General features: G+C 44.8%; 1 protein-coding gene across 7 annotated transcripts in view; it reads left to right on the forward strand.

Annotated features, from left to right (window-relative positions):
- Positions 1 to 14,568, forward strand: part of fhod3b (formin homology 2 domain containing 3b) — an 87,331-nt gene that overhangs the window by 3,447 nt on the left and 69,316 nt on the right. For all 7 annotated transcript variants that reach the window (XM_047599724.1, XM_047599725.1, XM_047599726.1 and 4 more), the window contains exons 2-3: positions 3,288 to 3,394; positions 8,818 to 8,882. In XM_047599724.1, coding sequence (XP_047455680.1) covers positions 3,288 to 3,394; positions 8,818 to 8,882 — 172 coding nt within the window. The remainder of the gene's footprint in view (positions 1 to 3,287; positions 3,395 to 8,817; positions 8,883 to 14,568) is intronic.

Genomic DNA, 14,568 nt, shown 5'->3' on the forward strand with positions numbered 1-14,568 from the left:
TTCATGCATCAGGTGCGTTTTAATGTGTCTTAAATCATTTAACACAAACAGCCACAAATAGCATCCTCACCTCTCTCGAGTCACTCACGCTGTAATCCATCTTGTTTGATTTAGAGACCACTGCAGTTAGCAAACTATGTAGGCTGTGTTATTATTAGGTTTTTATTAGTTTCAAATGTGCAAGTTGCTCCCATTGTAAGCTATTTCCTTCCAGATGTCTGTCCCCTGAGGAATACAAAAACTTTTGGAGTGAGATAGCAGTTTCAAATTGGAAATTGCATGGTGTTTATTTTTAGTGCTTTCTGTCTTTACTGCCTCCCTGGTCAGTGGACCACAGTATGGTGGTTGAAGGGAGAGGCCAGACCTCAGTGTGTGAGCAGAGCGCTTGTGGTTGCTTCTCTGGACTTGGCCATCACAGGGCCACTGTGGGTTCAAGTCCTGGGCCGGGGACAGCTAAAGAAGCCGCTGCTTCTGATAATCTGGTGGCACTATTCCCGGATTAAGTGCCCTTTAAATGCATCAGCCCGACCCGGTTGTGGATTGCAGTAGCTGTAATTAGTAAGGCAGGTTGATTGTGTAATGAGAGCACCTAAAGCGAGCCCAGGTAGATGACGTATGTGTGGATACCTGAAGGAGTAGATGGATGAAGGGATGGTTAATGTGTGTAGTTCACTGTGAGTCTGCTTCTGTTGCTTTTGGTATCGAAAACCCATGAGTAGAAATACATTTTTTTGGTTCCGCAGTTAGTTAATTACAGGTTACAGCTTCAAATTCAGCCCAATGTTTTGTCTATTTCAGGTTGTGATACAGAGTGAAAAGCCAAAAGAAAACCAACTCCCCCCCCCCACCCCCCCCGTCCATGAATTTCAGTAATTTACTGTGAAATGAAATATACATTAAGTTAAAACAGTAAAATAACAAACTGGGATTTGTAGTAAATCAGATTTTATACCCTGGAGGTAGAGCTGTCAGTAGATTCAAACATATAATCGCGATTAATCGTTAAATTTCATGATTAATTAACTGCACTTTTTAAAATCTGTTTTAAATGAACTTGGAAGGGATATTTCCATTTTTTTTTTATCATTCTAATTAACATCCCAGCTCCCCAGAAAGAACGTTCTCTGCCCTCGGCTGTGTGCTTCATTCTTAGGAAACTACGTCCACATCCACAGTGAATCCACATAAGTTTGGTCTTGTCCAGGGAACCTTCTGGAAGGACTTTGAAGCTGAAATGACATTTTAAGAAAGTAGTTTCTTTATCCATTTCTGCTTGTTTGTCTTTGTTTACTTTCTTCTTTGAGGATCTTCTGTAGTTTTGATGCTACGGTTTGGGCCGAGGTCATAATAATAGCATGTGTGTGTGTTAATCACATGTTAAAAAAGTTATGTTAAAAGGAGTTTCTTGTGTTAAAAGGTGTTATTAAGCTATTAGTTTTGACAGTCCTAATACCAAGCTGTTGCACAAAAGACCAGCTCCTTCTTTTTAACCTTAAACTAGTGCAGAGGTCGAAACTAGTAGATAGTTTAGTAAACAAGAGGTCAGTGGTTGAGTTAATGCATTATCAAATAACACAGATGAACAAATAAATACCTTTAGTACACTGAGGATAATCGTTCCTTTAAGTCGTGCAGTGCATATTTTGTAATTTATTCAAGACCTTATTTTGAAAAATTTAAGAGCTGAAGAACTAAACAAAACTGACATTTAATAAAATAACAAGTTTTCGCCAAGATGATTTAGTGTCTTGCGAGTTATGCAAGGCCCGGCCGGGTCGGCATGTATGATTTAGTGAGTCTCCTCCGTCATGCTGCATTTCATATTACTGTCTCACCATTTATTTTTCTAGAGCACGTCAGTTCATAGGCATAAAAATAGTGAGCCTAACTCGGGCCCTCATGCCTGGATTTCCTGTTGGTCCAGAATCTGTCCCGTAATCTGGAGAATCACTTGCTGCCCTCCTCCCACTACGTACAGTGTTTGTGTTTGTCTTTCTACCTGTCTCTTTCTATTTATCTCTGCCTGCCTTACTGTAAGACATCAGCGATCTAAATGCGACCCGTCACTGTCTTAGTAAACCGTGAGGATTTCCTCGGTTGTTTACCATTGGCCCTGAGCTCTGCCTCGTCTCCGGTGTCCTCTCAGAAAGCCCGAAATGTCATTGCATCAACTTTTACATTACCAATGATCTTTTGGTTTACCAAGCATGGAAAGCAAACAAGGCAGCTCAGACTTGGAGAGGGAGTGAGAGTTATCTTAACCAACCACATGTTTAGTTCCACTTCTCAAATATGACACAGTCTCTGAGTGCTCCAGTGCCGTAATACAAACAGAGTGGCTGAACGGATCAAAGACGTAATGTCTTTCCCAGAGTTTTTCCTTCACGTTTAATTAAGTTACTGTCATATGCAGAGGGCGACTGACCTGCATCAGACCTGGGGATAACAGGTCTGATTTGAAAAACACATGGGTTTTACATGTTACATATATGTTTACATGTGTTGCTCATTAAAAGAGAAAACCTTACAGGCTGCGTATGTGGGACGTGGAGGTAGTATTTATACATGTGTGTTTTAGCGAGCTTACAGTGAGCTTTGACACAGATAGATTCATTGTCTTCGGTATATTTGGGCAGCACGTTGTTGTTTCAGACAACCTGACTGTTGATGGAGGAGAGCAGCGCCACTCTTTCCACTAAACTCATATGTTCGGCCTCCCTGAATGGTATTTGTTTTCCTGCCTTTCGCTTCGCTGTCGGAGCCGCGGCCCTGCCGAGCTGACAGTCTCGGAATATAAATAGGTTAATATCTCCAATTTGGAGGTCAACCAGACAAGTGAACAGACGCTCACGTTCTTCAGCCCCCTCCGCTGCAGTCGGGCGATGACAGCGGTTCAAGACCAGACAAATCATAACCTCCTCCTGCAAAATCATCTTGTGTGATGATAGTTTATCAGGAGGTGAGGGCTGGGAGATAAGAGGCCCCACCGGACTGCCGAGCCGCTGCAGGTCTGCGCCGCTTCTCTCTGCCCTTGCGCGGCTTGTCATTGTGGAGAACTTTATATGGGCCACTGGAGACCAGATGGAAACCTGGAATGCACTACGCGTTAAGCTATATACTGTATATATATATATAAACAACAACAATTTATTAAATGAAATTGCAGTTGTGAAGTGCACTTACTACTTATTGTGCTCAAAACATTTGATGAGTAGACGTCTGCTTAGCGTCAGATGCTCATTTTGCGCATTTTTCATTCGTGCTATTTGTGTCTTCTTCCCGTTTAGGCTGATGACTGTGCCCTCCAGCTGTCCCACAATGGGAGCTACCTGGACCTGGAGTCTACCCTGGCAGAGCAGAGAGATGAACTGGAGGGGTTTCAGGAGGATGGAGGGTAAGATTTTCTTTCACCATCACCAAACTGCGACGCGCACGGTGAAAGCATGAACACAGTGAAGTGGGAAACATTCTCCATCACCGCACTAATGTGAAGAAACTGAACTACACCTCATACCTCACCTCCATAAAGAAACTGGTCGTATATTCCCTCGCACTTCAAAAAGGTGCAGCTGGGACCGCTGCCAGAGCACCTCGGGCTGAATATACCAAAGAGGCTGGCACCGCCTAGCAGGTGGATGCATTAATGCACGTTTTTCTTGCCAGGCTCTGATTGTGCGGGAATAGTTTGCTCACGTTGCTTTGGTCAAACGAGCTGTTGATTATAACAGTCTGGCTTTTAAAAATGCCCCAAATATTTCTTTGACTCAACAGTCAGACATAATCAGTGCGGTATGATTACTGTTGGTCGAGAGAGACGGACTCAAAAATGTGGCCAAGATAAGAATGAACAGACACAGTATTAATGCCTCATATTCCTTTTCCTAATTTGGTGCCATTAGAGTGATTTGAATCATAATGATGCCTATTTGGATCCAGGATGATTTAGTGATGTAATCCATTATTACTGGGGTTAGATCTGTGAAGAGGTTTCAAATGACTTTCACTAGTTTGGAGGTGTAAGATAAGAACCCACACAGATCTGTTTAAGTTACTATGTTTGTTGTATCTTGTATTAAATGCTTGTCTTGAGTATGTTGTGTTAACGCGGTAGTATGGTATAAAGCGCCGCGTCTGATTCCCTTTTTATCAGTTCTTTATCCGTGCCCTTTTTGCAACAGCCAGGTGGCATTCCTCCATTCGCGTCCCTTAAAATATCTGACCTGCCTTGTTGAGTTGCGGCGGTGATGTAATCCAGACCACTCGTATTGTAGCCTCATGAGCGATCACCCTCGTCTCTATCAAATGTTAATTTGGTCTTTTTTCATTAGAGCACTGAGGTAAGTACTTTTGCGCAGTCTCCACCGAGGCAGCTCTCGGTTCACAACGTGGCCGCATTGTTTCCATGTAATATGTTGCTAGATGATACTTTGCCTTGACATAACTCCTGGACCTAGATGAAGAAAAGAAATTGCGTTAGTTTAATTTCTGTTTCATACACTTTCGTTGGCCGTCTCCTTTATTGACTCCATATGTTTGTTCATGTACTTTGGAGCGCTGTGATATACGATTCGCGCACCTCCCACATTAGATGTTCGCAAACCAAAAGGTTGGCATGAGGGATCCCGGTCAGCTGGACCACAAACATGTATGGATTTATTTGTCTAACTTGGAATTCATAAGCTACTCTCTGGCTCGGTGTTTCTATTGGACGTCGAGAGTGCTGTCCTTTCCCGGTTCCAGCTGAAATTGAGGGGCTTATGTGAGGCTATTGAGAGCTGTGAGGTTAAAGTGGTCCACTTCTTCTCTCGTCAAAGCCCCGGCCTGCCAGGGTCCGCGTCGTGCCAGCTGGCGCGGATGGTATGGATGTGTGTCATTAAACCCATACAGTTTTGTCTGAGGAGGCTGGGGGTGAAGGTGGTTAGCCAATTATTTTGTAAAAATAGGGCAGCTCTGCTTGCCGGCTTTTTATGGTGCTGATGTGCCCAGGATTGCAGTACATCCCCCACTGCTCAGTGGTTGTTGATTGGATGATTATTGAGGTAATAAAAGGTCTGATGAGGCATTTCACCTTTACTTGTTCCATTTTCGTTTTTTTTGCTTTCGCTCTCCTGTTATTGCAGGCGATCTTTTCGCAACAGTCAGAGCTTCCAGCGTTTAACCTGCACAAAGAAACCGTGTGTGTCTTTGATTTTTCAGGGGTTTCTATCTTTATCTCAAAGTAGTCCGCCGCATTGCAGAGAAATGAAGCTTTCATTATTTTAGCTTTAATCTGAGCCACCTAACTCTAAAAAACGGTTATATTGAAATATTCATATAAGTCCCGTGAACTCTCCCGATCACCGGCAATTGAATCCATCTGTAATTGATATTAATGACAGGTCACATTCCTGAGGCGCCTGTGTCATACCTAGTGTCTTTACAATCAGATTAAAGTATGATCCTCTGACAGAGCGCTGCAGAGCCAGGAGATATCCATGTCACGGGAGCTTAAGGGCCATAATCACTTCCACACCGTGTTATGAAGTTCAGCTATAGGAGATTGGGACTCATAAATCCCTGTCCCATCACCGATACTGCCTCACTTCAGGTTATAAACTGACCGTATACCTCAGACATGTGCTCAGACGCGTCTGTTTAAGGGTAGGCGGCGTGTCATTGAGGTTTTTAGCTGTGATTGAATCCCATGCGCACAATTTCCTGCACATGTAGCCCTGAGCCGGCATGGAGAAGGGGGCGACATTGTCAGGATCAGATGGTCTGACATGTGCTTCTAGACGTTAAGAGCCTGCAGAATATTTCTCTGGATTACATGGATTAAAGATTGGTTGCCTGTTCGGGAGGACATGCCTGCGTCGAGCTTGACGTCTCCGCTCAGATATGTGACATTGACTGGCAGATGATTAGTGAACTTGTACCTCCCCAAAGACATATTTCCTGGCTTGTCTTTAGAAGATAACGCAAAGTCGTGTTATTAACTGCGTAATTGATTCAACATGTGATTTTTTTTTTTTCCTGAGCATTTCACTCTCGCACCGACATGGTGCACATGATTCATACTGGAAAGTCAACAGCTTTATGCTGAAAATGCTCTTCCTGGTTTTATTGAGTGTTTTTGATGCGTTTGACAACCGTTTAGAAGTCAGGCATATTAGAAAACCCAACTGCTCTCGCTCCGCGGGCCTCAACAATCCTTAGCTTCTCGTCGTATCCTTTCATCTCTCTCAGGACCGGCTCCGCTTTCATTATTTTCATTTTTTTCTGACCCACTTGGACGTTGTTCCGTAGACGCTGGCAGCGTGCAGGATTTTCATTTGAAGAGGAAAATGTGCATTTGAAAAGAACCAGAGGAATTGTCGAAGGCAGCGCAGCTTAAACTTCAAGGAGGGAAATAAAACGCCAGTTGTCCTCCTTTGTGTTTGCAGTTAGAGGGTATTATGAACAGAACGGAGCAGCTCGGTGATTGTTGGGCGCTCGTGTGTGTGCGCGCGGCTGCGCGGGACCTGGTCAGTGGTTAGTGAGGCGGACCCTCGGAGAGAAATAAACCATGCAGATAAGCCGAGCCTCGCCCCTCGGCGTCTTTACCCCACCTGGCTTCCTCAGTCACCGGAGGTCCCTCCGCACACTACGAGTCTCTCGAGCGTTGTTGTCCGAAAAGTGGCTGAGTCAGCAGAACTCTGTGGGGCCTTCTTGTCTGGCATTAATTGGCCTTTGAGGGGAAATACTGGCTTTACTGTATTCCAAGAATGTGTATTGACTTTCTGTGGGTGCACATTTTCTGTTGTTTTATAAACAGGGCCAGTAATGCTCCCTCAGATAAAGCCAGAGAGAGGAGAGCTGGAAGGCGTCCACCGGTCCAGTCCACGCATAAGGAGTGAGACGTAGCTTTATGAGGGCGCTGCACCACACGGCAGTGAGCGGAGAACTGAGGCGAATAGAAAAGAGAACGGCTACATATATATATATATATATGTATAATTGGCCAGGTACATTTCTTAGGCTTGTGCGCCGATGAGCGTTTGATAGGCAGAGTGATGATGATGAATACCAGGTTCGCACAGCTGAGAAAAGGTTTATGGCCTTCTTTTAACGTAGAGACCGAATAAAACGTCCATGTGTTTTCACTCTTACTTCGAACCGTTTCTCTCGGTTAATGGCGTGGGACTTAAGAGGGGTAGTGCAGGTAGTGAGCCGCGGTCATTCGATTGATTAAAAGGTTGAAAAAATGGCCACGGCTATTTAAGATCGCATCAGGAGAATGGCTTCAGAGGCATTATGCGCATAATGAATCAGGTTAGCTCGATTTTGCGGTGGAAGAAGTCGGAGCAACTGTGGCACCGAAAAAAAATCCGAAAAGGGAACCGAGTGGGTACTTTACGCCAGCATGTAGCCAATTTGTTGCTTTCCTGACATTCTTTATAGTTATGATTATTTCTATAACTTTTAGCTCCACTCTTTATAGGCCTGCAGCACTGTCTGTAAGGGGGGTCCAATTTTCATGTTTAATTGGTGAGCGGGGGGGGCTCACTTATATATTCCAAGCCCTTTTGTTTAATTTGATAATGAGCATGTTGGCCTGCGTAGCCTCAGGTCTCAGTTAAGCACAGGGATACTGTTGCAGTGAAGCGGAGAGAAAGCAGACATTCGTGACAAAATGGCTCTAGTTACTCATTCGCCTCGACGGCATCACAGAGGATTAAGTTCCCGCTCGTCGTCCCATCTCACCAGCGAGGGTCCGCGCTGACAGATGTTGCCCCCGGTGACGCCTCCGCTCGTTGCTGGATATTATATCTGATAAACAGCGAGCATTAACGGACCTCTCAGCCAGGCGTAATCTGCTCGGCCTCCCGCTGACTGACGGGAAAGATTTTGGTGTGCGTCCGGGTTCGTTGAGCAGTTACACGGTTAACGCTGCTCGTCTGCGGCGAGGACCGCGGGACAGGGCTGCCTCCTGTGCTGATCGGCTTTTCCTGTTGGACCCGCTCCTGCATGACGGTCACTAACAATGACATGTCTGCTGCTGGCACTGCGCCGCTCTGAACAATCACACAACCTTTGTGCAGGCGCCATAAAACCTCATTTGTCAGTAAGAGAAGAGGGGGGTGGGGGGGAGAGTTGCTGTTGTGGAACTCTACCTGCTGTGCTCTTGTCTACACTGGTGTCTACCAGGTTTGTTTATATGTAAAAAACTTAATCCTCGATCCACATGCAAAGCAGAAGTTGGCCCCATCCAGCAAACCTCAACACAGCTGACGTGCTAGACTCCGACTCTATCAGAATTTATCTAAGTATCTGTACAATACGTATCCAATTTATCCCATCACATATCTCATTAAACACCATTTAATAATTGAGAATCCCGCAGAGAATGTTAGAGAGAGGGCTTTGTGAGGCCACAAACCACACCGCTCTCACATTCGCCACTGAATAGAATCAGGGTGCATTGTTGTTGTCTTTTGTGTTGCGCAGTCATTCAGACATTGTGAGCTGTTGACAGGACGGTGATAGGGCCCTGGCGTGTCTCCATTAACACGAGGGGCGGAGCTGACCCCCGAGCTGCTCCCGTCCCTCATTTTCACCTGCGAAGGCCTTTTTCTTGTTCTGGCCCCCGTTGTGTGCAAACTGCGAATGTCGCTGGATAAAATTTAACAGTATACTTTCCTGAAAAAAAAGAAAAAAAAAATTTAATGCGAGGATAAATGTTGCACCCGTGGACAGTCATGCTTGAAATCCGCTGTTCTGGATACATTTATAAGCGAAATGTTTCTAATATCCTCGTAACAAGTTGCTTTCTCTCCATTTGTCTTTTTCCTGTCCCAGGAGAGGAAGGAAGCACAGCATCATTCTGCGGACGCAGCTATCAGTCAGAGTCCATGCCTGCATTGGTGAGTACACCACTCCGTGTCAGAAGCTTTAATCACCTACGTCACCGCTGGATTGTTTTGTTTTGGGTCCTTGTTGAACGGTGGCAGTTGTGGGAAACAGCCAAAAATCTTTTTTAATAACCTGAGAGACAATTAACAGCATTTCGGCAACACTCTGCCGTGGAGCGGAGTGTGCTCGCATTTTAATGTTTTCAGAGTTACTGGGTTCCGTCACTTTGTTTAATTGGGCCTCCTGGTGTCTTTGAGTAATGTGAGGGAACTAGCGCAAAAGGGCCTGAGTGAAAACATATGCAAACACACATGCGCGCAGCATGCGCGCGGACGCACACAACGCGCTTCAGATGTTGGCTTTTGATTAAACTGACGAGGCCCGAGCTTTTACTAAATGAAATATGCCCTGTCGTCTTTAATATTCTGTTTTAACTTTCTATTCTTGCTTCTCCCCACGTCTCTGTGTCTGTAGAAAGACGGGTTTCTGTCATTAACCAGTGTGTCAGTGTCAGTAGGACTGGATGGATGGAAAAGCACATGTATTCTCATGAAGACACACACACACACACACACACACACACACATGGTCCCTCCTCTGCCCCTCAAGTACAAAAATAACCCGACGTCTGCAAAGGCTATTAGGCTGTAAATTGTCCGATTTTAAATTTGGTTGCTCGCAGTAGTGAGCAAAGCAAAGGTACGGGCATTTTTCATCCGAATGAGGTAATTATGATGAGAACTATCTGTAATAGACCTCTCTGGTTATTTATTGCATCTGCTGATGTATGACCCGTAATGGAAAGCTTTGGAAACTCCAGCGGCTCTTTTACTGAGATTGTTCTTTTATGCCTGTTCATTAAACGCACGACTGAAGACGACTGTTCTGATCTGTAATTGTCCAAATTGATACAAAGTAACTTTTATATGGAAACCCTTCTCAAAATAATCGCCCGGGGTTTTCTGAAAACACACACAAAAACTGAACCAACTATTGCACGTGTCATATTTAACCTATTACACTACAGGGATAGTACTGAGGACTGAGGATGTATGTGATTGTACCAGAGGTGTCGAGCCAGAGACGTTTAACCAAAGGTCTGGTCCGAGCCCGACAGGTCACACCATTTACAGGCTGTACAGTGCGTGTGAATATTTGGCCGTATAGACTCTGAACTGGCTTCTTATTCTCTCCTCCTCCTGCTGCTGCTGCTGCTGCTTGGCTTAGATTAGCGGAGCCTGGGGAGCGACAGACAGACTTGCCGCTCCTCTCTAAGTGGATGATGACCCTCTTTCTCTTTAAGTTGACAGCCACCTGTTGCCCTTCTCTAGCCCGCCCTCCGCTGCCTGCCTGCCTGCCTGCCCATGTGGCTAGCTGATTTATTTCCCCTAGCTGACGGTGGTCACCGTTACTGTAACTTGTCCAGACATTTGAGCCTAATTTTATCCGACTAGCGAGCTTACCTCGCAGCCCCATGAGTTCAGCATTACTGGGTGATTTTCTTGCCGCACGCTGGAGATAATTCATTAGCCTCCCACAGACAAATGGCATGGTATTCCTTAGCCCCTGCATTAAAGGATTGAGCGTTTCCCTCTAAGTCCCAGCGAAGAAGAGCCCCGCTATTGTGTGCCGCGCTCTTTTGTCTTTCTGTGATGAGAAATATTATGCAATGAAGAGAAAAGCTCTGACAGTCGGTTGCCTTTGGAGGAGAGCCAGCGCAAAATGTACAGGGGCCTCGGCAGCGTCAGAGCCGCTCCGATTTTCTGAGCACTTTTTTTTTTTATTTTAAGAGGGTCCTCGCTTAAGATTACGTGCTAGATTAGCACACCCACGTCGTTAGAATATTGTGTTTATCCCGGAGGCCTCCTCCGAGACCGTGAGTGATGAGTTGGTTACTGTGTGTATTGTAATCTGTGTTATTTAGCAGTATTTGGTGGAAAAGCCATTGTGGCTTTTTTCAAGTTTAAATTAAGTAGTGCATCTCATTGTTTATGTTATCTGTCTTTCTATTTTTTGGGGGTTTTCTCCAAATCTACACACGAGGGTAACAGCTTTCTGTGTGCGTGTGTGTGCGTGCGTGTGTGTGTGTGTGTGTGTGAACTCCGATGTGCGTGTGCCATGATGAACCACAGCAAGAAGTAATCCCGGCCTCCCTAATCATAGTCATTAGCACTTGCATACATGTGTTTCTGCACGGAGGAGGCAGAAAAACCATGCAACAAAGAGGAGGAAGGAAATGTCTCCCCCAAAGAACTAATGGTTTATTAAACTCTTTCTCCCGATCCACTTCTGGCGCAGTGATTTGTTGTAATCACTTTTGTTGCTGTTGTTGAGTACCTGAGAGTCCACGAAGCTTTATCTGCACTTTTCCAGCACACCAAGTGGCTCCGTTTTCTTGATCTGTTTCACAACCGATAATCTGTTTTCTCACGTTATATATAAAAACATAACAGATATGAGCCACTGTGTCAGTCCAAAATGAGGGATATTTATATAAAAAAAAAAAAAAAAAAAAAAGCAGACTCATTAGCGGGTGAGGAAATAGATTACTTTTGAATCGGTGTGTTTTTGTCATTAGATCTGAGTTTACATTTGCAAGACCGGCACAACAGCTTGGGATCTATAATATAAACTTAACTGCGTGTCAACATTGGCCACAGCCTGTTTAAATAACTGCTGTTATTGTTGTCGGTGGACTGGATGTGGTATCGAGGGCCTGATTAAAGCAGCCTTTTGCTTATTTTAGTATTGTCTGCAAGTACTGTAGGTCCTTTTTTCTTTTTTTATGTTCACTTTTGTTCCTGAAGCTGCCCGACTTCCCTTTATGTGATTATGTGGAGTTGCAGATGAAGAAAGTTGCAGCTCTTGCAAATTCAAGACTCCAAACGTGCTTTTCTTGAGTTCATATCTGCTCCTCTGGCCATTTCACCCTCATTAACGACATTTATGCAACGCTTAACTCACAACTCGTGTCATAAATCTGTCAAATTGCTGCCCAGAAAATTCTCCTTGATCCTCAGGAAACAGCGCCGTCACAGTCATATTTGTGCAAATCATTTTACGCGGAGCCAGCTGTGTACAAAGCACGGATTTGTGTTATGGGTGGAGACTGTTTATTCGAAAACACTTATTATTCTCAAAAGTAAAGGGCACATATTTGAAAGTCCAAACTTGTCGGTATTCCTCTTTAGCAGCAGGTTCATCTGTCAGCGGCGCTGATCCCGGCTGAGAAGTAACAGCTGTAATCAGAGGTGACACATTTTTCAGCGGATTATCTGCCTCGTCTTTTACAACTTCCCATGATCCGGGCTCAGGGCATGATTCATTGTGACCGCTGTTGACTTGTGTTTCTCTTTCATGCTATAATTTTGTCAAATTGGTAGTTTTGATCTCCAGGTTGACAACTGAAAATTCTGTGGTTGTGAAAATGGGGGACGATGAGCAGTAAATTTTCTACAATTATCCCTCTGCGCAACGTGTTGGAAGATTAGTTTGTGCGGCCGACACAATAGCTGCATGGGACTACACACTGTTAAGCGTGGTCTTTTCTTGTATTTGTGTGTGAGTGTGTGCGTGTGTGTGTGTGTGGGATCTCAGCACGTTGACATAAGATGGTAAGATCACCTACGGGTTATTGTGGTGCTCCCAAACAGCCTTTTCCACGCACTCTGCCAGATCTCCATTAAGCCATTTTGCTCTTTTGTGCGCACACATAAAAACTATTCCAGCCCATTACAAAGCTAAAAAGACTGTTCATGACCTCCTTTGTTGTATCTCTGTCTAAATTCATCCTTGGATTGGTCCCTGTCAGAGACAGGAGAGCCTCTGAACCACGCTTTAAAGCGACGGAATCAAACATCCAGCAACGTTCGTGTGACTGCGAAGTGTCAAGCGGGAGGGGAATAATTAAAAACACGCATATCAAATAGCACCCGTGAGACGCAGGGGAAGATCGAATAGCTTTCACGCTCATCTCTTTGACTTGCCTCAAAGAGACCTCAGAATGGGATCATGGACTTAAAGTCTCCCCAGGAGTCCAACCTAAACAACACCGTGCCAGAGAGGAGAAATCTGAGGCTGCAAACAAGCATGGAGGCGGTGGTGGTGGTGGTGGTGGGGTGGGTCCTGCACTTCAAATCACAGCTGATAGATAAATCCTCGGAAGGTTTGATTGTGTCACTTTGGCTCAGTCTGCTTTTTCATGTGTCTGCTTGGCAATCAGCCCATCAGTATAGCCTGGGTTAATGTATCGCTGATGTGCAACAGCACAGAACGCCGTTTCCCTTCGTTTCGTATTTTGTCTCCGCGCCGCCCCTACTATTATTTTTAGTAGGATTAAACCTAATTAGATTTGCCTCACATACTGCACAAACTTGTTAACTACTATAACATTAATTCATATAAGCACTCTCATATGCTTGCATTCGCTTGCACACACTCATTCGGAGGCGTGCGCATATCAAGGAGCCATCTGGTTCCAGTTGCGTGGCCCCACAACGCTGCTCCTCAGCCATCCAGAGAAGAAGAAGAGAGCTGTCTACGTTTTCCTCCAGCAGGGGAGTCTTTTCATCCCGGCCGTGTTTATGGGACGGAGGCGGGAGTCTGAGCGTGCGGCATGACCAGGAGACAAATGACAGTGATCTGACAACTAGTCAAGCTTTTGTCTGAAAATGACATGACTGATGGGTCAAAGTTGGTATAACTGGTAACAGGCTGTAGTTTTTCAAAGAGGCACATCACGAAGCAGCAGCGCCGAGGGCGGATGCCATGTGAACCAGACCACTCTGGGGTTCACCACCGCTGCGAGACTTGAGCAACTCTTGTTGAAGTGGACAGGTGTGTAACCACAGTAGCCGCGGACTTTAAACAGCTGGCTGCCCTGCAGGGAGGAAATTTTGGGATAAAGCGCGGCTTGTTTTGCATAAATCAACATTTATTTGTCATCTGCAAAGAAGTGTTTATTTAGATTTTCACAGGCGACCGTGATGGTTGAGAGCTGGGATGCCTCCGCTGAGTCTGTGTCTGTGTCTTTCTGTGTCTTTAAAGGAGGTTCAAGAAAGAAAGAGAAAATTCTCATATTAAGTTATTAATTATCTGAATGATTTTACTCAGGTGTGAACTCAACTTTAGAACTTCAACTCCAATAAATGACCAATTATCAGTTCAATACAAGTTTTCTGACAGCTGCTTATGCAAGTAATTAATTGACTGGATTACAAAATGTTGGTAAACTGCAAAAACAAAAGTTACTACCCTACTACAAATAGTGTTTATGGCTCAAATGTTCAAATACCATCTTTTAAAATGGAAACTAGACGGAGGCCAAGGCCAGAGACTGTCATTTGAAGGAGTCCTTCTAGCCAAAAAGCTTTGGGAAGTCGTCAAGTTCCATGAAGAGCGACACGTGAGGAGGTTAAGGTGGATGAACAGGTCAAACGAAAGACTTTCCCCTCAGAGACTGGGACTAGTATTTTTCTGAATACTTTGGTTGAGGCGCCAACCTTTTGCAATATTAATGTGTTAGAAATCCTCCAAGTATTCTCCATGAGTGCATGGCTGACTTGTTCCTGTTACCGCATGTGCACTACATAACTGCATTCAGTGAAACTTCTGAGTTTTGCCGTTTAGATGTCGGAGGTGATTGTGGCCTATCCCAGCTGACATTGGGTGAGAGGCGGGGTACACCCTGGACAGGTC

Source organism: Mugil cephalus, chromosome 11 (assembly GCF_022458985.1).
Source record: "Mugil cephalus isolate CIBA_MC_2020 chromosome 11, CIBA_Mcephalus_1.1, whole genome shotgun sequence".
NCBI lineage: Eukaryota > Metazoa > Chordata > Actinopteri > Mugiliformes > Mugilidae > Mugil > Mugil cephalus.